General features: G+C 39.2%; 1 protein-coding gene across 1 annotated transcript in view; it reads left to right on the top strand.

The window, feature by feature from the left end:
• Positions 1-24,396, top strand: part of Stx7 (syntaxin 7) — a 55,280-nt gene that overhangs the window by 16,091 nt on the left and 14,793 nt on the right. The window contains exon 3 of the mRNA XM_008822115.2: positions 23,801-23,870. Within this exon, the coding sequence (XP_008820337.1) occupies positions 23,801-23,870 (70 nt within the window). The remainder of the gene's footprint in view (positions 1-23,800; positions 23,871-24,396) is intronic.

A 24,396-nucleotide genomic window follows, 5' to 3' on the forward strand; every position in this document is an offset into this window, starting at 1 on the left:
AGCTGGCTTGCAAATAGGACTCCTAGGTCTAGATTAGCATACAACTAAATGCTAGGTTTGGTTCTAAAATCTTGACTGAGATTCAAAAGTAATGTTTTTTGTTTGAGTACCTGTTCTTGAGGTAGACACTCATTTGCCTTTTCTCACTCTTCTGCATTTTCTCTGGGGCAGTTTTTACCTGTGATGTATATTGTGAAAGGCAATAAGCCTTTGTGGGCTGACATGGCTGAGTCTGTCATATGAGTAAGCAAGAGAATATTTTCATATAGGTCATTCATCTTTGTCCAAACACACACTTGATAGAAATAGATTTTAGAACACACAGAAAGAACTCATATTTTTGAAAGAAACAGAAGAAATATGTTGAATATTTAACATAACTTTTTTTTTTTTTTTGGTCTTTTTGAGACAGAATCTTCCCGAAACTTACTATGTTGACCAGGATGGCCTTGAACTCACAGAGATCTACCTGCCTCTGCCTCCCAGGTGCTGGGATTAAAGATATGTGCCACCACACCTGGCCTAATATAACTTTTTTAGTCTTTAAAAAATTGATGGGCATTTATCATTAAATAGTACACATTACATAAACAATGCTTCCGTTACTGGATTGTGGTTCTTATGTTCTTACTGGGTTGCTGAGTCTTGGGATCTGTGCATAGTGAACTTTAGTAGATACAAAAAAAATTTCCTAAAGTGATTGTACCAGGTTGTGCTTCTCCAGCCAATGTATCAGAGTTCACATATTGCTCTAAAACCTTGCCAACATTAATAGTCTTAAAATTTTACTCATTTTAGCTACAGTGTTACCTCATTGTGGCTAATTTGCAGTTCCCTGATTTGAATCAGATATTTGAAAATAAAGCTGAGTTAGGAAAGTCCATGGACAGTAGGATGTTCTGTAAACAGACAAACTATATATGTGAACATGTACATTTCCTGAAATCGAAGCCAAATGGGGTGAGGTTAGACAAGCACTTTCACTTTCTAGTATGTGGTTTTCTTACTATTTTATGTGGGCTGATTTATGTTCTTTTCCAACTTTAACAAGCTAAAATTAGAACCAAAGCTTTAAGGAGTTCTGAAAGCTAATCCAACATGTGCAGGGTTACACTTCTTTGTAATCAGGAGACCAGTTGTCACACCTGGATTCAAAATGCATATTTACAAGATCCCATAATGGAAGCAGCCCCTCATAAGACCATCCAAGGTGCCTTCAGGATTTATGTAGTATTTTCTGGTATTAAGAGATGGCTCTGAAAGTTGTGGGCATAAAAGTTTCTGGAATGAGTCATGTCAGAATTTTAAAAATTAAGAATTGAAAGAAAATGATAAGCAGAAATAAGAACAGCTGACTATTAAACATAGTATTAAAGATAAAACTGTCTCCATACATAGCTGTCACAGTTAAATCTCTGCCTCTACTTAGTATTCATAGTTCCAAACCCAGGGCCCCACAGGCCCTAGTTAAACTCTGTGAGACAAAACAAAAAGTAATGAACTTGGGAAAGAGATTTGTAAGGAAAGTGGGAGGAAAATAGGAGAGGTGTGTGGGGAGTAACCAGAATGTATTATATACATGAGTGAAATTGTCAAAGAATAAAATGTGTTAGTAAAACAGTAGAATCTGGCATTTGAGTAAATATTCTTTTTAAAGGAAAATGTAAGGTAGCTGAAAGTTAGCTATTGGAAAATAAGTGAAAGAAATCTGTTGGTAACATAAAATCTTCACATCAGAATTCATACGTACACAAGTTCCTACTAAAATTTTCATGATATATCACACTTGTTACTTTGTGTGTATATGTTTTCTAGAAGATTTGGAAAGGCAGAACTTTCTGGGGAGGTATAAATCATACACCAAAGCCTACACTGTGTTAAGAGAAGGTGACAGAAAAATATTTTTGTTGGACCATTTGTTTCATTTTTTTGTCATTGTCTCCTATAGATCAAGCTATTAATTCAACATAAGCTTGATAAGAATCTCAAAAGTACTGTGGTATCTGTGTTGTTCCATGGCCTTTCTTCGTGTGTATTGTCCTTGTTTATTAAGAAGTATTTGTGCCTAGCTCTTGTCCCCGTAAGAATTTTAGGACTTTGAAATAAAGTAAAATGTCTTTATAAAAGCACAGGTCCTTTTGTTTTTAGAGTGTACATGGTCTACTTACAGTCCGTCTAGTGAAGAGACATTTGTTTTTGCACTGTAACACGTGACTACACAATAGGGAAGCTACTATCTTGACTTTTCTTTTTGGAGCCAGAGCAAGCTTTTCTGTAAAATGAGCTCCAATCCCAAGAACTAGGCAAACTTATTAGAACTGTGCATTTTCTGAAGACTGTAATATGTCTTTCTCATGGGTCTTTTGGTGGAATTAGAAGGCAGTTACTGGAAGAAAAGCCATTGAATACTTGTCTCTTCCCTCCTCCTGTCTTATTTAATATAATTCTCACAGCCTCAGAAAATCCTGGTTGAAATTATTTTTCCCTTTGCAGATCAATAGCTTTGACTTCATTCTAATTTTCTCAGGCCTAAATTGTTGATACAACAGAGATATAGGTAGGAAAATAAGTGACTTATCTAAGAGAATCTTAACAGTGACATCTTTTCTTTTTCTCTCCAGTGACATTTCCTGCAAAATAGGGCAAGGAGCTAGTTGTGCCTAGCTCTTCTTGTTTGTTTTATGAACTAAATCCTTAGGTATGGCTTCAGGGTGCTTCCTGGAACTTAATTTCCCACTGCTGCTATCTGAATCATCTACAGGCTGCTGCATCGAGCATGACCCTTCTTACCCTCAGCTCCTACTCCACACTCTGGTGTGGTGACCTCCCTACATGGATCCAGTCTTAAGTACAAATCCCCTTGGTTCCACATGTCAGATTTTCCCATTTCTCTTTATTTCCATCATCACCACCCAGGTCCAAGTTGTTCCCATTAGCTTGGTATCTTCATTCTCCAAATTGTTTCCCCTGCCTTCTTTCTTGCCTACCTAGTCTTTTTCACATAGTAAATAAGGCAAGCTTTAAAGACTACAAATGAGATCGTGTCATCCCCCAGTTTAAAAGTCAGCAGTACCTTTTTTACTTGTAATCAACAGTAAACCTCTACTAAGTTCACATCCAGATCTGATCCCTGCCCCTGGTCATCATCTACCAGTCTCCCCTTTGTACTGCCACACTCCTGGTGGCACCTCAGGTTCTTTCTGCTGCTTCTTAGGGTGACTCGTTCTCACCTCAGGGCCATTGCGCTTGCTCACGTGTTGTGGTTGCTGCTTTTTGACATTCAGGGCTCAGCATATTTCCTTATATTGTCTTCTTTGACCTATCACAATTCCTCCAATCATTTCTTCATCAGCTTACTTTGTTTTTATATCTCCTTATCAGCAAATCAAAGTACAATTGCTATTTCCTTTTTTCTTGTGTTCTCTACTAAAATATCAGTCCTTGAGAGAAAAGTTTTAATATATCTTTGTTTTAATATCCTGAGCCACAAAGTATTTATGCATAATTTTATATGAAAACATGATTATAACATACATAGTTTGGGGTTTTTTGTTTTGTTTTTGCTTTTTGCTATTTCCTCTCTGCACCTCCTGGCTACATGTTTTTCATTATTGGATGTGCCATACATCATTTAACCAGTCCTTTGTTAATGGAAAATTTACCCTAAGATTATATGTTTGTAGGCTGGGGAGCTTATCACCCTTGCTGTCTGCAGGAGTGTTTCCTAAGTTCTGTGTACATTTCATGCTGTCCATGTGCTAAACATCCTCAAGTGTGTGTATGTGTGTGTGTGTGTGTGTGTGTGTGTGTATATATATATATATATATCATATTTCCTTAAAAATCATTGTATCGTTAGCTTTTTCACCCTGAACACAATCTATGCCCCGTGATTGACTGTATTTCAGTATAGTTTCTCTTTTGTTAAAACACGGTAGGTAGTTGTGTAAGAGCCCCTAATGTGTTGGTGTTGATGTAAGAGCAGCAGAAGTTGGGCTTGAGACTACTTTTCATTTCCTGAAATTATTTTGACAGTCCTTGCCCTCATCTCATTGATCCTTAAAAAGAAATTTTTTTTTTGCCAATTCGTGAGCAATATTGTTCACCAAAAAGTAATTGCCTTTTATCCCAAACAGGGTTTTTCTTGAAGTGATTGTTAACTGGCTTACTAGTTAGCTACTTTGGTAGGTGAGAATTCTATCACTGAACCATTCATGCAGCTACTTTGGAAGAATGCAAATGTGGATTCTTGGTGTTGCAGCTTGGTGCATTTATTTCTCTCAGCCTTCTTTGTTCTAGTGTGGGTCTCTCCCTCCCCTTGAGGGCCGTTGGCCACTGGTCCACGAGGACAAAGGGAGCAGAAGCGAACGGGGTCAGGATGGCCAGTGAGCACGATGGAAAAAGACTTACCGGGGAGGCAGATTCAGTGATACAGCTCCATTTATTCAGTAGGGGTCATGGAAAATATAGTGTGGAGGCAGCAGCCAAAGCTTCAGCTGATAGGTGCTCATAGTATGTTTTATTTACATGTGGTAGGGGGATCCTATCATCTGACTGTAGGGCAATGCCTAATTATCATATAGAAAAAACCTGGGGGCAGTTTTATTACGGGCAACTATGCCAAAGGCCATGTTCCAAATAAGGTCAGGCATCCGTGCTTGGTGGAGCTTTCCAGGTAAGTCAAGCAGAGAGCAGGAGGCCCCCGCTGAGAAAGGGAGTCCTTCCATATAGCTCCAGACAGGGAGGACTACAACCTTAGCAGCAGCGTCCCCCAACATTCTAGTGTAGTGATCATGAGCACTGTTTGGATGCAGTAATGTATATGTTAAGAAGTGGGTTATGGCTACTGTACAGTAGGACTTTTTTTTTTTTTTTCATAGAGCAATCTGGCCTTGAAGTCACAGATACCTGCCTTTTTGTCCTCAGTGCTGGAGTGAAAGGCTTGTGCCTCTACACCTGGCCTATAGAATGGTTTTGTTTTCATCCCCAGTGAAATCAAAGAGAATGCCCATAGATATCAGTGCAATCTGCTGATAGCCTGTGGACCATTGCTCTCTAGGTGGTACTGTGGAGGCCTTTAATAAAGTCCCACCGAGGCCTGCTTACTGGGAAAACTGAAAATAAAGCCTTGTTGCTGGGCATAGGTGAAAGGCAGGCTGATCAGGAAACGGGCATAGGTGGAAGGCAGGCTGATCGGGAAACACCTGGGGATTTTAATCATATATTGTTTCTTGAGAGTATGTTCCTTTGTTATTTGTTTGTTTGTTTGCTTTGAGAAAGAATCTTGAGTTGTAGCCCAGATCTTAAGTTTGTAATCCTTTTCCATCAGCCTCTAGAGGACTGGGGTTATAGGAATGTGCCACCAGGTCTGGTGTTTGAACCAAATGTTTTCTTTTCTCTCTCTCTCTCTCTCTCTCTCTCTCTCTCTCTCTCTCTCACACACACACACACACACACACACACACACACACACACACACGAGTGTGTGTTTAGGTGTTTACATTTGAGCTTGTGAGTGTGGGTATACATGCATGGGTGTGGGGGTCAATGAACAACCTCAGGTGTCAGTCCTGGCCTTCTAACTCACGTGGGACGGAATCTGTTTACTGTTTGCTGCTGTGTTGCATATCCCATGCTTGCTGACCAGCAGACTTCTGTAGACTCTTCTGTCTCAGCCTCCCAGATTTCCATAAGAGCATTGGGATTACCAGACAAGAATTTCATGGGTTCTCAGGATTCGAACTCAGGTCCTCCTGCTTATATGGCAAGAGCTTTACTCACTGAGCCATCTCTTCAACCTTAGCATAGTAATTTAAGGCTCTTTTATTGACAGTTTATTCTCTGCCTTGTATTGTTGTTAATGTTTGTCTTTTGGCTTTGCTTTTTATTTTATTTTTTTTTTTAGTGTTATCAAATTTTCACCATCAAGCCTGGAGAAGAGAAAATTTATGTTGGAATGCTTATGTCACTTAGATTCATGTAATGGTGAGGAAACCAGTGTTTTCACTCAGGGCAGTCTGATTCATATAACACTATGCATTTAGATCATGTCATTGTACCACTTATGTACCACATAACGTGTGTGTCTAACATGTCCTTGTTTTGATGCAACTGTGGTATGCTAAGCAGTCTGTATGTTGGAGATGTATTAGTGAGCAAAACAGAAATTCCTTTATTCATAGAGTAAACTTTTAATGAGAGAAGACACATAAAATAAGGAAGTGTGTTAATAAGAAATACTAAATGTTTTTAAAAGTAGCAGTAACAAGAACATACTGCATTCTGGAGGGAGACTGCATTTGTGAGGAGGCAGGGAACTTAGGGATCTAGGTAGGCTTCCTGAGGAGTTAGTAATTGAACTGATAGTTGAAGCAAGTTGGTAAATGCATCTTGCAGTATCTGGGAATGCTTTGGATGGGGGATACCATGGGGAGGGCTGCTCATGTGGCAGCTCCCTTGCAGTATTAGAGGTATGATGAGAAGGAAGGAGAGTAAGAGCTGGTGGAAGGTTAGCTAGGCCTCAGAAGCCATTGTAATGCCTGAGGCTTTCACCCTACATATAACAAGGGTTTGGGCAGAGGTTCAACAGTGACACTGCAGGGCAGAGGAGGCAAAGCTTTAGATGAGTGAAGTGGTTAGGCTGGAGGAGTTTGCAAGAGAGCAGATGTGGTGGCAGGCCACACACAGTTTATGTTGGATCAATGGGCAGTGAAGATGATGGCGAGAAGAAGGCTGAGGACTGGGGAGTCAGCATGCCAAAGGGAGTCAGCTGGATGAACAAGAGGTGGCAATTCTAAGTGATGTACCTACCCAGCAGGACCAGGACTGGGGAGGAGTCACAGCTTGTAACACACTCTGGGATCATGCCTAGGATCACTCTAGGTGGGGCCCAATGTAGAGTCATTTAGGGAGAAGTATAAGGATGAACAACCTGTGTGTTTAAAATGTCAGGAATTAAAATGGGAATCTGGGTGGACAAGGTAACATTGAACCAAAGGCTACAGCTATCAAAAGATGCAAGAGTGGCTGGAGGAACCAAAATGACTAAAACAGCCCTGGATAGTAGAGATGGGTTCTGATGCTCTTTGCACATTTCTTTCTGGTATTCACTTAGACATCATTTCAGAATTTGTCTTTCCTTTTCTTTCTGAGTCACTCTAGTTTTTATCCCCCTAGTGTTTATTCTCTGGCTATGTCCCCTAGTCTTTTGTGACTGTGGTGGTTTGAATGAGAAAGTCCCCCATAGGCTCCAAGTATTTGGACATTTTATCCCCAGTTGGTGGTGCTATTTTGGGAGGCCTTAGAAGCTGTGGCCATGCTGGAGGAAGCACATTACTGGGGCCACACTTAGAGAGTTATGCTTTGCCCGATCTCATGTCTCTCCCTTGCTTCCTGTGCCTGCTTGAAGATGTGAGAGCTTAGCTTCATTTGCTCCTCCAGACACCTCTGCCACCATGCCTTCCCCCCATGATGGACTAACTCTTGCCCCTTTGGAACAGTAAGCTAAATAAACTCTTCCTTTTATAAGTTCCCTTGGCCATGCTGTTTCAATCACAGCAACAGAAAAGTGACTAATACAGTATTGTCTTATAGCAGACCTGGAGAGATGACTCAGCAGTTAAGAGCACTGGCTGCTCTTGCAGTAGATCTGGGTTCAGTTCTCAGCATCCACATGGTGGCTAGCAACTGTCTTTAACTCCAGTTCCAGGGGATCTGACATCTTCTTGTGGCCTCTGTGGGCATTGCATGCACAGGAACACTTATATCCACACAAGCAAAACACTCATAAGCAAAAATATAAATAAAATATATTTTTTAAACCCTCATAGAATCTGCTTAAGAAAAAGTTCTTGGTGTATTTTGGTTTGTAATCTTCACTCTATTCACTGTTGCAGCTTTTTTTCCATTACATATTCGTTGTAGGGCGTTATACTCTTAATTCCCACTTTTTAGGATAGTCTGTGTGGTTGTGGTGCCGCTTCTTTGTCATTCTGTGGGATGGCTTTCATTTTCCTGGCAAGAGATTACTGTGTGGGAAAGAAAGTGCCCAGTTTCCCTGCGCAGGGATCCTCTCCCCAGTCTGTGCTGCCCTGGAACTAATTCCTTCCTTCTCTGCCTTGCAGGACTAGCCTGTTGTTACCAAGCTATAACATTTTTGTTTCCTGTACAAAATTACTAAAAACCTTTCACACAATTACCTTCAGGTTATGTACCTTCAGGTATGACACCCCATCAGATCAGGATCCCAAGATATACAGACCCCTCTTTCCAAGCTGTTTTCCTCCTTTTAGAGAACAGTCATTTTTCTGGGTAAATGCAAACCTCCTCTATCCACTGCCCTGGTGGACTGCCCATTACTTCACTGCCTCAGTGAGATCTCTCTCTCTTTCTCTCTGTCTCTCTCTCTGTGTCACTCTCTCTCTCTGTTTCTCTCTTCCTCTCTCTCTCTCTCAGTCTCTGTCTCTGTCTCTAATGCAGGTTGAGTAGATGCTGAAATATCTTGAAAATGGAACCCAAATCTGAACATGGAACTCATTTATGTTACATATATACCCTGAACACATAACCCGAAGGTAATTATGTGAAACATTTTTAGTAGTTTTGTATAAGAAACAAATATGTTATAGCTTGGAATTTTCCATTTGTGACTCTGTATAAGTGCTTAAAAGATTTTGAATTTTGAAGCATTTTGGATTTGGGATGTTGGAATAAAGGATGCTCTGGGAGCTCTGCCCCATACTTGCCTCTGCTATTGCCTTATTCCCTGCCTACCTGTGTGTTGCTGTGTTTCGTGGTGGTCGGACCTCCGTCTGGAGGGGGGGGATGAGTAGGCGTGAAATCAATGACTCAGACTTTGGGAGATGCTAGTCAATAGCAGGTTGCCAGCACGCTTGTTTATTGCATACAAAGGGCTTCCCTTTATACCCCTCAACCTCCCCTGTTGGCCCTAAGGCTGAGCTGTGTCTTGTCCATTGGTGTGACTGTTGCGTCATCTGTCCCTATCCCAAGCGGCAAATAACCGTTTAGCAGTTTGGGGAAGTTGGCTGCGTTATGATAGCGCACCTCCACAGAGGTTACCAGATCTGGTATTCTGGCAGATACTCACGGGCCCCCTCCTACACCTGTGTATCACCTGACCAGCATCTGTCTATTTCTGTTCCTTTGGGCAATATTTATACAATTTTTAGAATTTTGTTTTAATTTCTCTGAAAATATAATTCAAATGGATTCCCTTTTCCCTATCTGTGGGGTAAAGAGGAGGAAAATTCAGAAATAAGCTTCTAGCATGTTCCTATCAGAAGCAACCATCCATTTTAAGTATTTTGAAAATATCTGAGTGCTATCTTGCCAGTGAGAACGGTCAGAAATTCAGAAGTAAGGGTTTGGGAATCGCTGTCGTACACAATGGAGGTAAGCTGTGACATGGCTCATCCTCCACTGATTTCAGAACAGAATGGTCAGGCCATCCATCTAGTGTGTGATGGGAAGGAAGCTGGGAATGCCAGGAGCAAAAGCAGACATCGGGAAGGCTGGAGAACTGCAAGGTACAGGATGTCCCGACTGCCAAGTCCTTACCTGTTGGCTTCTTACACAATCCTACCCTGCTGAGGCCAAGGACCCATGAAGCCTCTGATCAGTCTACTCTAGTGCAAATCAGCTGAGCAGTGTGTGTGATAAAATTGCAGCCAATATCCTCGCTAAGATAGATACAACTTGTTATGTTCTGGAGATCTAGAAATCCAACTTGTTTATATACAGTTTACAGAGGACTTGTTTTGTGGTTTATTATTAAGAGCCAGGCCCACAGAGTGGGCCCTCTGTTAGTCTACAGTAGCAGTGAACTGCCTTAAAGTGCTACTTTGTTAACCTTTATGGCTTCCACATAAATTATCTGGGGGGAAGCCCATGTAAAATCTTAGACATGTTCTTAACTTGAGATGACTTTACAGAAGCAGGGTACATCTGAAGGGATTCTGCGTTGGGCATTATGGTTTTGTAAGCCAGGGACTGGGCCTCTGGAGGCAGAGGTCTTCCCCACACTCCTGCTTCAAAAAGTGGACTTTAGAGTTTGCATCTGGGCTTGAACACACTCCAAAGATAAGCTTCTTCCTGTTGCAGTCACAAGACAGAGCAGGAGCTAAAGAGTACTTTGAGAAGAGGCCACTGTGTTCACAGGAGCCACGTTTCAGAGTCCCAGGAAGTTTCTCCATTTGCCATGTGCTTCTTACAATTAGAGCATACTTTTATTGATGCATTAAATAAAGCTAGTTCTTCTCATTTTTTTCCTTAGAACCTTTTTGCCTTAATAATTTATGCGTTTTCAACTCATAACGATACTTTAAACAAGCATTTTCCTACGTATCTTGTGCTTCACAATGAACCTAAATTTCAACTCTAAAATTTACTAACAGTAGCATCTTGCATTCTTGTAAAGATCTATGCCATTTCCATTTTTCATATATATCATCATAATATTCCAAAGCACCCTGTAGTATAGACAGAGATAAATGAGGAAAGATTTGAGTCATTAACATTAAGGGCTTTTTCTAGTTTTATTTCAGTTATGTCACTTGTGTGAACTTCTAGGTACACATCACTGTCAGGCGGTATCTGACTCTTTTCTCCTAATTGTGGGATGTAACTATCATGTTCCTGTTGACATTTATCATTACCTCCGTGATTCTGGTGTATATCATAGATTATTGTTACTGAATCATCCTCAAGCATGAGTCACAATAGTCAGTTAAGATGTGTTAATAAGAATATTCTGATCATTCACTTCTGACTTATGGGAAAATCAGAATCACTTTCTTCTGTCAACTCCCATGCACCAGCTTCTGCTGTCTCCAGTACAAGCAGCTTCCCTACTTTGTTCTCGATTAAAGTTAATGACAACTGAAAAATAGGTGGCTTCTGTGCACATGACTGTTGACCAGTTATGGCTGGAGAGATGAGGTAAATGCCAGCCATTGGCAGCAAGAAGCGGAACCAGATTTCCAAGCCAGGCTGCCTCTGAAGTGCCCTTGTTAGTCAGCTCTAATTTGTCCATCCTTTGAGGAGAGTGACGCTAAACTGGAACTTCAAAATTACTGAAAGATTTTACTAACTATTGTTTCTGAAACTGGCTATTATAACTTAGTTATTTTAGACTGAGTGATGGAGAGGCTTTCTGCTAGAGGAGGCGGTGGTGAAATCTGCCCTTTGCTATTTGGAGAGGATTGTTTGAAGGTGCTCCTGTGGGCTCAAGCAGGTCTGTGGTCCCGTGAAGGTGTGGACCTCCGCATGGAGGCACTCTCACTGATCAAACACATTTGCAAAACTTCCCCATTCCCCAGGAATGCTCACAGACTGCACCACTATATAGCCCCTGACACAAACCTCTGCCTGTCATTTTATGACAAAAAAAAACAAAAACAAAAAAAACACATGTTGTAAAGCACTTTTTTCTTAAGCTGTAATCCACTAGATGGCAGCACAGGCATGTGGAACAGAATAGGTCTTCAGTGCTAAATGGGAAGAGACTATTTTGTTTTTGATGAAATAATAGTTTTCTGGTTGTGTTGTGATAGTATTATACTTCTATTATAAAAATTATTATGTTCTATAACTCTTACTCTCTAGAAGTGAGTAATTGTATAAATAGTATAAAATATGAATAATGGCAAAAGTAATTCCTCTGTTGTATTCTCTTAGAAGTTCATCTTGATGTACTCCTCCTCTATGAGTTAAACAAACTTCTAGAAATTACATATGTGTAAACGAAGTACTCCTTTTATAATGTGAGAGTTATTTCTTAACATCCATGAGTCCTTTTTTTCCCATTGATTGAATGTATTCCAGTTGAAATAGAACATGATTTTTCTGTAAGCTCAAAACACCCCACACTGGATAATGAAATGGAAGAAGACTCAGATAGGAGATTCTCAGTGTGTCCAGATCACTAGCCTGCTTGCCTTCTTCCTGGAAGCATCTTGTCCTCTTTCCTCTAAGCACATTTTTTTTCTCAAGCATTTTTGTTTTGCATGGTCAGCTGAATTGTGGGGAAAGAATCCTATTATTACTATCAGTCCCAGTTTCATTTCTTTTGTGTGATAAAATATCCCAACAGAGAGCAGCTTAGGGGCATATAATTCCAGGTTCCAGTCTGTTCTAGGTTCCTTCTATTGCTGTGGTAAATCACTCTGACCAAAAGCAACTTAAAGGAGGAAAGGATTTGTGTGGATTATACTTCCAGGTCACAGTTCATCATTGAGGCAAGTCGGGAATTCAAGCAGGTACATGAAGCAGAAACCATGGAGGACCACTGCTTGCTGATTTATTCCCTCATGCTTAGATAGCTTTCTTATACAGTCTGCCCAGGATGGTCCTACCTACAGTGATCTGGACCTTCCTACATCAATTAACTATCAAGGAAATCCTCCTCAGACATGCTCATTGAACAATCTGATCTAGGCAATTCCTTAATCAAAACTTTCCTCTCAGATAAATTGGTGCTGTGTCAAGTTCACTATAAAGTCTAAGGATACATGATGCAAAGAAGTCAAGGTGGCAAGAATTTGAGGGAGTGAGTCACATCATATTCACAGACAAAAGCAGAGAGAAAATGAATGCATGTATGTTCATGGTCACTTGCTTGCTCAGCTCATTTCTCCATCCTTATACAGTTCAGGACCCCCCTGATTTAGGGAATGATGCTGCCCATAGCGGAATGGGCCTTCCCACGTCAGTTAACTTAATTAAGTCAACTCCCTTACAGATCAACTCAGTGTAGACAGTTCTTCATTGAGACTCTTTTCCCAAGTATTCTGGGTTGTAACTAGTTGACAATGAAAACTAACCATCACACTTTCTAAGCGGTAAAGAACATAAGAAAAAGCATAGAGTTACAAAATAGGGTGGGAATAGAGTATTCTACGGAGTTGTTCATTTAGTACAGTGCTTTTGATCCTGCTTCTAAATCAATGCAAAATAGTAGATAAGAATAACCTACTCAGAGAACCAGCTTTCCCAGACCCACCTTCCTAGTCTCTCTTCCCCCTCCTTCCTACACTCAGCAATCTCAGCCCTGCCAGGACCCTTGAATTCTCCTGGCTGCTTTCCCAGTCATGCCTTGGTGTATGCTCTTCTCACACATCCTTGCACCCACCACCTCTGCTTTGTTAGAACTCTTGTGAATTCCCAGATCCAGGAGCTTTCCAAGACCTGCATTGGTCAGTTTCCTTTCCCTCAACTCCATGGGCTCCAACATTGCCATCTCAGCTCTGCATGCTACTGGGAATAAATACTCTATGTGATGCTTCAGTCTGAAGAGAAGATTAAGCACTCTCACAAGGGCATAAAGAATAAATTATTCCAGAATAGTCATACAAAAGAGTTATAAGAAAACAACACTATAATACCAACATAACAAGAATTAATAAACATTGGTCAATAATAACACTCAGTATTAATGGCCTCAGCTCCCCAGTGAAAAGATATAGACTAACCAATAGTGTTAGAAATCAACTGCCTCCAAACATGCTTCACAAAAAATGATCAATACCATCTTAAGACAAAGGGATGAAAAAGATAATTCCAAGCAAATGGAACTAAGAAATGAACAGGTATAGGTATTCTAATATCTGACAAAATAGCCTTCAAACTAAAACTGATCAGAAGAGATAGGGAAAATCATTAAAGGAAAAATATGCCAGGAAGATTTTTCAGTCGTAAATACATGTGTACCATACACAGGAGTACCCAGTATCATAAAAGAAACATTATTAGATCTAAAATCACACATTGACTCCAACACAGTGATAGTGGGTGTTAAATACCCCACTGTCACCAACTGACAGGTAAACTGAACAAAAGCTAAATGGAGAAACCCTGGAGTTAAAATGACACCATAATCAAATGTGCCTAATAGCATCTACAGAGCATGCCACCCAAATAGCAAAGAGGACACTTTTTTTCTCAGCAGCTCAAGTATTATCCTCCAAAATTGACCAGTGCCAAATTCTACCAAACCTTCAAAGAAGAAGTAATACCAGTAATCCTCAAGTTATTCTATAAAATAGAAAATAAAAGAACATTTCCAAATTATTTCTATGAATTTAATATTATTTTAATATCAAAACCAGACAAAGAACCAACAAATAAACTTATACACTAATCTCTCTGATGAACATAGATGCAAAAAATACTCACAAACCAAATACAAGAACAGATCAAAAAGATCATCCACCATGATCATGTTGACTTCATCCCAGGGATACAGGGATGGTAAATATGCAAATCGATAAATTTAATCCACCACATAAACAGACTCAAAAACAAAAATCATATGATCACCTCATTAGATGCAGAAAAGTCATTTGAGAAAATCCAATATCCATTCATTATCAAAGTCCTGGAGAGTCTACAGGGGACATATCTCAACATAATAAAGACAATAAACCACAAACGCACGGCCAACATCATACTAAATGGAGAAAAACTGAAAAGGATTCCCATTAAAATGAGGAACAAGAGAAGGATGTCTGCTTTCTCCATTCCTGTTCAATGTAGATCTCAGGTCATCACTAGAGCAGTAAGACAAATGAAGGAGATAAAGGGGATAAAAATTATAAAGGAAGATGTCAAAGTATCCTTATTTGCAGATGATGTGATTCTATACATAAAAGACCCAAAAAACTCCTCCAAAAATTCTCCCAGTGTTGATAAATACATTCAGCAAAGCAGCAGGGTATAAAATTAATACCCCCAAACTAGTAGTCCTCCTATATACCAACAACAAACATACTGAGAGAAATCCGGGAAACAGTCCTATTCACAATTGCTGCAAAATCCATAAAATATCTTGGAATAAATCTAACAAAGGAAGTGAAGGACTTGTATGATAAAAACTTTAAGACATTGAAGAAAAAAATTGAAGAAGATACCAGAATATGGAAAGACCTCCTGTGCTCATGGATTGGTAGGAGTAATATTGTGAAAATGGCCATCCTGCCAAAAGCATGTATATACTACTTATATAGCCTTACTGTATAAGGCTATACTACTATAAGTACAAATTCAGTGCAATCTGCAATAAAATTTCTACACAGTTCTTCATAGACATTGAAAAACCTCAAATTTCATATGGAAACACAAAAATCCAGGATAGCCAAAATAATTCTGAACAATAAAGAACTGCTAGAAGTATTACCATCCCTGATCTTAAATTATACTACAGAGCTATAGTAATAAAAACAGCATGGTGCTGGCATAAAAACAGACACATTGGTGGGTAGAATAGAATTGAGAACCCAGATTAAAACCCTCATGTTTACAGCCACATGACTTTTGACAAAAGTAGCTACAAGTAGACATTGGGGAAAAGACAGTATGTTCAGCAGATGGGACTGGTCAAACTGGATAGCAATATGTAGAGGAATGAAACTAGATCCCTATCTCTCATCATGCACAATGGATCAAGGACCTCAACATAAGATCCCATACCCTGAAATCAGACAGATGAGAAAATAGGGAATATATTATAACTTATAGGTACAGGAAGACTTTCTGAACAGGACTCTTAATGTGTAAACATTAAGTCCAACAATTGACAAATGGGATTTCATTGAACTAAAATTTTTCTGTACAGAAAGAGGGTGCTATTATTGGAGTGAAGGAGCCAACCTATAGAATGAAAAACTGTCTTTACCAGCTATACCTCTTTTAGAAGGTTAGTATCTAAAATATACAAAGAACTAAAAACCCCACAAACAACCCAATTGAAAATTGGGGCAAGGAGATGAACAGGAAGGTCTCTAAATATGGAACACAAGTGACTGAGAAATACTTTTAAAATGTTGAACATCTTAGTCACCAGAGAAATGCAAATTAAAACCACTTTGAGATTTCATCTTACCTCAGAATGGCTAAGGTCCAAACAACAAAGACAAATGCTCATAAAGGATGTGGAGAAGGGGGGAGTGCCTATCCACTCCTGGTGGGAGTGCAAACTGGTGCAGCCACTATGGAAATCAGCATAGAGATTCCTAAAAAAGCTCAAAATTGATCCACCATTTGATCCAGCCATACTATGCTTGCACATAAATCCTAAAGACTCTATACCTTACTACAAAAATACCTGTTCATCCATGTTAATTGCTCCCTTTTACATTATAATGAGGATTTGGAAACAATCTAGGTGTTGTCCATCAACTGATGAATGCATAATGAAGGTGTGTACTTATACACAATGAAATGCCATTCAGCTTTTAATAAAACAAAATTGCTATATTCACAGGTAAATGGATGGAAATGGAAACAATCATCCTATTTGTGGTAACTCATATCCAGAAAAACAAATGTCACATGTTCTCTTTTATAGCTAGATGCTAGCTTTGAAATCTTAGATAAACATGTTTCACTTTCAAAATCTAGAGCGATCAAAAACTAATAAATAATCATGTGGTTATTAAATTTTAAAAATTAAAAAAATTTTAAACTAATAAATGACCATAGGTGGGGGGAACTTCCTGGGGAGGGGAGGTAGAATGCAATGATATAAAGGGGGAAAAGGGAATAATAGAGTAGGAAAGGTTAATGGGTTGAGGAATGAGAGGGTAGGGAAGAAGAGATAGTATGGGAAGCGATAACTAACATGGAAAACCCATATAGAAACTACTGAAAGTATATACATTATAAAAAAGAGATTAAAAGGAGTTACCTTATAACAGGTGGACATTGCCCCTCCTAGACACCATAGGATAGCAAAGTAAAAGCCCAATGTCAAGATTGGACTCCCTCTTTTGAAGCTATTGACCAGGTGTCACATAGGTCCTGGCCATTGCCCCTGCTCTTGATTATCCACCAGAACTCCATACTAAGGACACGACATACATGAACCATGATGCAAACAAGGAGAAATCAAACTGGTGCTGACCTCAATGCCTCATCTCTGCTGCCTAGCTTACATAGTGCTGAAAGGTGCTGTGTAAGCAACCTGAAGAGGACATTTAGCATGAACCTTACCCAGCCGTGAATTCTGCAGACTACAACAACTGACCTGGATGATAAATGTATTTGTGTAATAGTGGCACAGATATTCTAAGAGTAACCAACTAGCCTGTGGCTAGACACCCATAGGCCATGAGAGAAAGCCTAATACAACTATTCTGCCAAATAAATACAGTGTTAAACTGATTTTGAATGGCTTATTGTTATACCCATAGATTGATGCATCTGTCAACTCTCAGCATAGAAGCTCCCTTATACAGCAGATGGTGATTAACACAGAATCACAGTTGGTCAATGTGCAGAGAATAAGAGACTGCAGAATGCTTATACTTGAATTGGACACCTTTATCAAACTTCTGCCTCCCAAGGCTCAGGGATCATTGTGGAAGAGGGGGTTAGAAAGTTTGTAAGAGCTCAAGGATGTGAATGACAACCAGGTAACAAGAGTTTTCTAGACAGCTGTTAGTAACTCATATGAACTTACAGCAATGCTGACAGTATGGACAAGTCCCACTTTAGCTAAAGCAGACAAAATCTCGGTTTAGACTTGGGGAAGTGGATAAGAAACCCTAACCCACCCAAGGAACAATTGGCAATCTGTGACTACTGGGAAGGGGAGATTCAGTCTCATTTAAGGGTGAGACTCTTAATAGCTGATCAGTCTCCAGTGAAAGAACCCCTACCGAGGCCATTTGGGGACACAAACTAGTCTCTATATAGCTATAGCTATATCTATATCTTTATCTATCTGTATATGCGTGTGTGTGTGCATATGAGTACAGAAATTTGGTGGGGGCCTAGAAGGGAAATTGCAGCTATGGGAGGGCATCTAAATGTGATCAGAATGTATTGTATTAAATTCAAAAAAAGAAATAAAAATAAATTAAAAGAATAACCTCAAGCCAGCACCTGTCATGTGCTAGTACCATATTCTTTCTGAAAACTACAGGGATTCAATTTGATGCACAAATATATTCAGTAGATTTGTGATATTATGAAGCATTTAACCAGAGTTAAGTGAATACTTAGCACACTCAAATGATAAGTTGCTTTGAGCTTGTGAATACACAATCTATTAATTTTTAATCATTCAAAGCATGAATCAGCTAGCTTTTTCTTTAAAGCATCAAATACTAAAAAGTTTAGACTTTGAAGACCACATACAATTTCCTACAAAGTTTTATTTTGTTGCTTTGTTTGCTGTTAAATTTAATACCCATTTTTAGCATAGATAGTTGCAAAAAAAACCAGAATCTAGGCTCATCAGTCATAATTCGCTGACCCTGGTATAAGAACATAATGATAGTCATATGTAAAATGATGTCTAGAGTGTTGTTAGTTCATAAAGCCTGAAGGGGATGTAGGCCTTTATTTCTTGACCAGTATCAGATGGGAAGAATGGTCTTTGCCATCCTCTGATGAACCTTGAAATTCACGTGTAGTGTTGCTGGAAGCATCTAAGCCACTCAGCTTAAGTCCTTTCACTGACTTCTTTAAGTTAGGCACACTTAGCTTTTTCTTTCTGTGCACTGGCAACTGTCACACAGATTATGAGACAATCTTTTAAAGTATTTTACCTTCAGTCCTTTAATCACACTGAAAAATACTATTTTGAATGTCAGGAAGTCTCTGTTCTAATCTCAGTACTTATAAATAGCTACTTTCTTGAACATGTCAGATATCCTCTTTGGTTTTCAACATCTTTGTTTGTAAAGTAGAATTGAACCAATACCATATAATATTCCTTCCACATTTGACTTGATGATTTCATCTTTGGGGGCCTTTATCCACTGATCACATCATTTAAATGATCCTCAAGCTAAAGAGCATGGCCAAATTAATGTTCCTGTCCCCAAACCTCCCGCTGTGTCCAGCCTATCATGAGAACCTAGCAAATACTGAGTGAATGGCAACTGAGCACTTAGCAGTGTTGAACGAACTTATATTTATGTTTTATATCATAGAAATGAATAGTTTCTTCTATAAGTTGAGATCTTTCCAATGCTATTTTATAGTTATGTTATAGAAGTATTCATTGTCAACAATACGGTAAATTCTGTAAATACAGAAATCAATAAAATACAGTTCTTTCCATGGGTGAAAACTGATAGATGATCTGGTAATTTCATTCTGTGTCTCAGTATGGAATTAGAGCTCTTAATCTCCAAACTACAGATTACTTTTCTGTGTCTTATTCTTTAGAGCCAGTACACATGTTACCCCCACTAAGGCTTTTGGAATTTTTCTCCAGGAGAACATACCTATTTTAGGTTCTTGCTTGAAGCATTTTTGCAGCATTTACTGTCTGCCTCCTTTTTGGGTTTATATGATACATGTTTTTCCTTTGCTGGACTGTCGCTACATGAGTGTCAGGAGTCTTCTATTTGTATTCATGAGAAACATCTATCAGTAAATGCATTCTCTAAGGCAATTGCATAATTTCTAAGAAATTTCATTATATGAGACTCTTATCTAAACAATTGTGTCAGAGGAAAAAGGAGATGGTTAGCCTAAGTTTTTGGTTTGTGAGTAATTTCACAGTCTATAAAACCTAAATAGCACTGAGTAAATCTAACTTTTGATTATAACAAGCTTAAGAGTCTGATCTTTCTTTTTGTGATTGCCACTAGTTCTCCCTTTATTCCTGACTTGAGTTAGTCTTCTAATGAAGCCAAGCTCAGACTCTTAACACATTTTTTTTTCTTTAACAATTTATTTCCCCTCCAGATACTAGTTCTGTGTTGCTACTTCTTGTTGATCATGCTATAATCAACCAGAAAGATCCAGTGTAGTCAGGATTGAGTGCTAGGCAGCTCGATGTAAATTTTCATTACAGTTCATCCTCTGTTTCCCACACTGAGCATGTTTTTCTCTTTTTACTACATAAACTTTAAAAGGAAGACAAGCCCCTTCTTGGCACTCTGCTTATGTCTCTTGTTCAAACAGAGAGCCTTTACTCTACCACAGCAGACATGAAATAACCTGTTCAGTTCCTGGGCCCCCTGCAATGTCTACTGGGTGATTTTTAGTTGACTACTCCTCTCTTTCAGTGAACCTGAATGCCAGTATTTGTTAGATTGTGGACAAAGTAAGTTCAACCAGTAGCAACACACCGTGTATAAACAGGAGGGAAGAGATAAGGAAGGAGGGGAATAGTTAAAGTGTCTGCATGCATACACTGCAGAGCAAGCAAGAAAACACTGACAGGTGATGACATTACCATTGTACATCTGGCCACAGGATACAGTTTGTGTTATTATTTCACCCTCAATAATCATATCCCATGTTCCTTTTGCCCTCATTGTACTCCTCACTTGTTTGTGACAACTCATACTTCCAAACTTTAATCCTTTCTGCCCTTATAAAGCTCTGTGATTCTAATGCTTATTAAAGATGGTGGTATCATCAGACCCCCCCCCCAAATTCTTCTCTTGAAGTTTATTTGCATCCCTTCCTCCTTGGATGGGCATGCTCTTCCGTTTAATAACTACTTCAGTTGTCTTTGAATTACCTTGACTACAAATGGCCAGTGTAGTCGCAACTTCTACTTCAGTGGAAGCCTGGTTGTTTCTCCTCCTGCATATTGTCTCTAAATCACCTGGTGGGATGGAAGAAAGTTTATAAATAGGTAATGAGATATAATTGTGAAATAGTGTATTTTCTTAAAAAATTATTTTATTTAGTATCAGATACCCAGTAACTGGAGTTACTAATGGTTGTTAGCCTCCATGTGGGTGCTTGGAATCAAACCTGGGTCCTCTGCAAGAGCAGCCAGTGCTCTTAAGCACTGAGCCATCTCTCCAGCCCCTATTTTACTTTTAGCTCTTACTTGTCCAGACTAAGTTTCTTTCTGGATCTAGTAGAACATGCTGAAGTGTCTGTTTTTTGAGATCAGAAAGATCCTGTTGACAGCATTTTGACTTTGCAAGATTAGTTTTCTCCCAGGAGATACCATAATTGAGTCTTTAAAAAAAATTTTTTTGGTCTCTTTGTAACAGGGTCTTGCTATAGCCCCAGCTGACCTGGAACTCACTATGTAGATCAGGCTAGCCTCAGTCTTACAAGGATCTGTCAGCCTCTACCTCCTCAGGGCTGGGATTAAAGGTGTACACCACCAGAGCTGACCATTAAACATTTTATTATTTATTTATTTATTTATTCATTTATTTATTTATTTATTTATAATGTATAAGTGCTGTGCCTGAATGTATGTAAATGCATGTGTGGTCTACAATGCCTCCAGAGACCAGAAGAGGATGTTGGGTCCTCTGGAACTGGAGTTGTAAATGGTTGTTAGCCACCGGGAGCCAAACTCAGGTCCTGTGCAAGAGCAGCTAGTGCCCTTAACTATTGAGCCATCCCTTTAGCCTATAATCGAGTCTTTAATAGGCTATTAAGCATTCTAGAAGTCCAATATCTTTGAGATTATGGAGCATTACATCAGTGAATCATATTGTCTTTGGAATATCCATTAGTTTTTTTTTTTTTTTTTTCTGTAGTTTCTGATCAGATAACTTATGTGTGGATCGCCATGATTGTGACGAGGACAGAATCAGGGTCTGTAGAAGGACTGGGGGAGGAAGGGAGGGAAGAGAAGCTTCACACAATCCAGAACAGTTCTATTTGGTGAATATAAATCTCTGCATCCTCCAAGGTAGAAGGAGTACAGTTATCTTGTCACTGTTCGGCTATCTAATAACCCCAAGAATGCCACCAAGTCATCATTTTACTTTTGGTTAGCATTACTAATGATATAGGCACTGTCTCTGAGTAGGTAGTAAGAGAAAAGAGCCCATAGTGACAACTGCAAGTTGTTCACATATGTTACAGGAAGTGAAGAGGATAGAGTAGAAAAGAAGATGAAGGGTTGTCATGGCAGAGTCTGAAGCACTGAAAAGTTGCATCAGAGGATTTGTAGCCTGGGATGAGATAGCCAAGCTAAGCAGATGAGAGGAGAGGCAGGGCTCTGGGCCACCAACAGCAGGCCAGCTAGAGCCCTGAACCTTTTGAGGAATGTTATGAAAAGTACTATTGCCCTTTCATCCTCCTTATTTATAATCCAGCGAAATTATAAAAGACTAAATTGTGAGTAACTATAGTTTCTAACAAGAGATTTCTACCTAGGAGACTACTCCCAGCCATGGACAAGATTACATATGAGGTGGCCAAGAAGTATTATAACTACATCTTGGTGGCTGTGGTAGAGTACTCTCTGCCTTGGTAAAGGTACAAGTTGATCGTGTAAATGTGAGAACTAAGAGAACACAGTCTAAAAGCCAGTGAGACATGCAAGGTTAATGATGACAGTGCTGGCCAGGGCTAAGAACTAGCTGGCAGCCAGTCAAGGTCAGCAGCTGGAAAATAATAAGTCAGAGACAGATAGAAAGGCAGGGGCTTCAGCCACCCCTAACTTGGCGGGAAGTCCATGAACAGTGTGTAATCACTGATCCAGTTGGGTCAGGGTGACATTCATAGAGTATGTGGGGCCTCCATTGATTTGACTGATGATAGCCTAGAAAACTAGCCAGTCCCAGCAGTTACCTCAGCCTCTGTCTAGTTTCTGCTGTAGCCCTGCAGAAATCCTAGACAGGGAAGTCCAACAGTGTTTTCTTCTCTTGGAAACTTCTCTTTCTCTGGAGTTTTCCTCCCTTTTCCTTAATTTCTCACTCACTTACTTTTCTGTAATTCTCATTAATGAAGCATTTGGGGGCCTGGAATGATGGCTCAGTGGTTGAGAACACTTGCTGCTCTTGCAGAGGACCTGGGTTCAACTACTAGCACTCACATGACAGCTAATAACTGCTTGTAACTCCAGTTCTAGGGTATCCAGTGCCCTCTTCTGGTCTCCGTGGGCTCCTCATGCATGAGGGATACATAATCTCACACATAAACATAATAAATAAATCTTAAAGATAAAACATATTTCTACTTTGTATACTCCCACGAGTGTCTGTGTCTTTAGTCTTCACTGGCATAAACAGGGAACTCAAAGTCAGTCCTAGGTGAATCTTTGGTGACCTTGAGTGCCTGGCACCCTAGGTCCTGGGGTCATGCACTACTGGGCTGTGAAAGGTCCTGTCATACTCAACAGGCTGCATCATTTGCATTTTACAAGTCCAGACCAGCTGTCTTGTAGATTATCCTGTAGTCTAGATTGGCCTGATTTCTTCCTTATGATTAGACATTAAATATTTTAGGCAAGAAAACTATGTAAGTACTATTCTGATTTTCTCACCACATCATGTTGTATGGCTTATAATGTCATTTTGTCCCCTATTGGTGCTAACTTTGAACACATTTTCAACAATAAAGTTATCTATGATAAAATCATCTTCTAAATGTCATCTCTCAGGGATTAAGTTGAGATTCTGTGACTGTTTTAGCATTCTGTGTCACTTACCATACAGATGATTAAAAGTGATGTTCTCTAATTTTATTATTCAATTATAATGCTTTATATTACAATGAAATGTGTAATCACCAAAGTTTTTGTCCCCATGATTCTTATAGGAGTAGATTCTAGTAACATCCGTACCTCTATATATTTGCTGTCTTGTAGAATAAGAAAGATCATAAGTGCAGTTTCACATGCCAGTATTCTTACTCAATTTTCTTTTGAAAAACAAGTTCATTCTTGTTCCTGATTAGACTTAAATAAACCATTTACTTTTTTCTCAACTATTATTGTCTATTATTGTGCCTTTGTTTTCCTATCTCTTTATGCCACCTAATTACATAATTGCTTCTACCTTAATTATTTCTGTGGCCATGACTTTTCTAACAATCATTCATTAATTTCTCATTATGATAGCTGTGGAAATACAAAGGACTCTGAATCAACTGGGTACACCTCAAGATTCCCCAGAATTAAGACAACAGCTGTAAGTATTTTTTAAAAGAGAGAAAAGAAATTATATTGTTTTTGTAGTATGTTTTTACTTTAGAAAACAATGGAAAATTAATGTCTTTTCTGCTCTCTCTATGAATATTTTATGTAATTTTTGCTTGTCTAATATAGGTGGATTTTTTTTTACTTTAAAGATCTGGCTCATTCTATCAAGGCAAAACTATGTTTTGATGTCTCTATTGGTATTTAAATGGATTTTTAAGCAAGAACTTTTCATGTATGTGACTTCCCTAAATTTTTATTTTAAACAAAAACATGTTAAGTTTTATGAAATATCATTCCTAAACACTTTTAGTTGAATTTACTTAACACAGTGTGAGTTTCAGAAAGCATTAGCTTCTCTACAACACAAAGTAGTCCCAGTACTTAGGAGGCTGAGGCAGGAGGATTACTGAGATTTTAAAGCCAGCCTGGGCCTCAGAGTCAGTTCCAGCCCAGTGTGGTTTACAGAGGGAGTCACTGCCTCAACATCCCCAAGGGCACCCATAGCCATATATATA

This window comes from Nannospalax galili, unplaced genomic scaffold (genome assembly GCF_000622305.1).
Source record: "Nannospalax galili isolate Female #2095 unplaced genomic scaffold, S.galili_v1.0 scaffold186, whole genome shotgun sequence".
In the NCBI taxonomy this organism is placed as follows: domain Eukaryota; kingdom Metazoa; phylum Chordata; class Mammalia; order Rodentia; family Spalacidae; genus Nannospalax; species Nannospalax galili.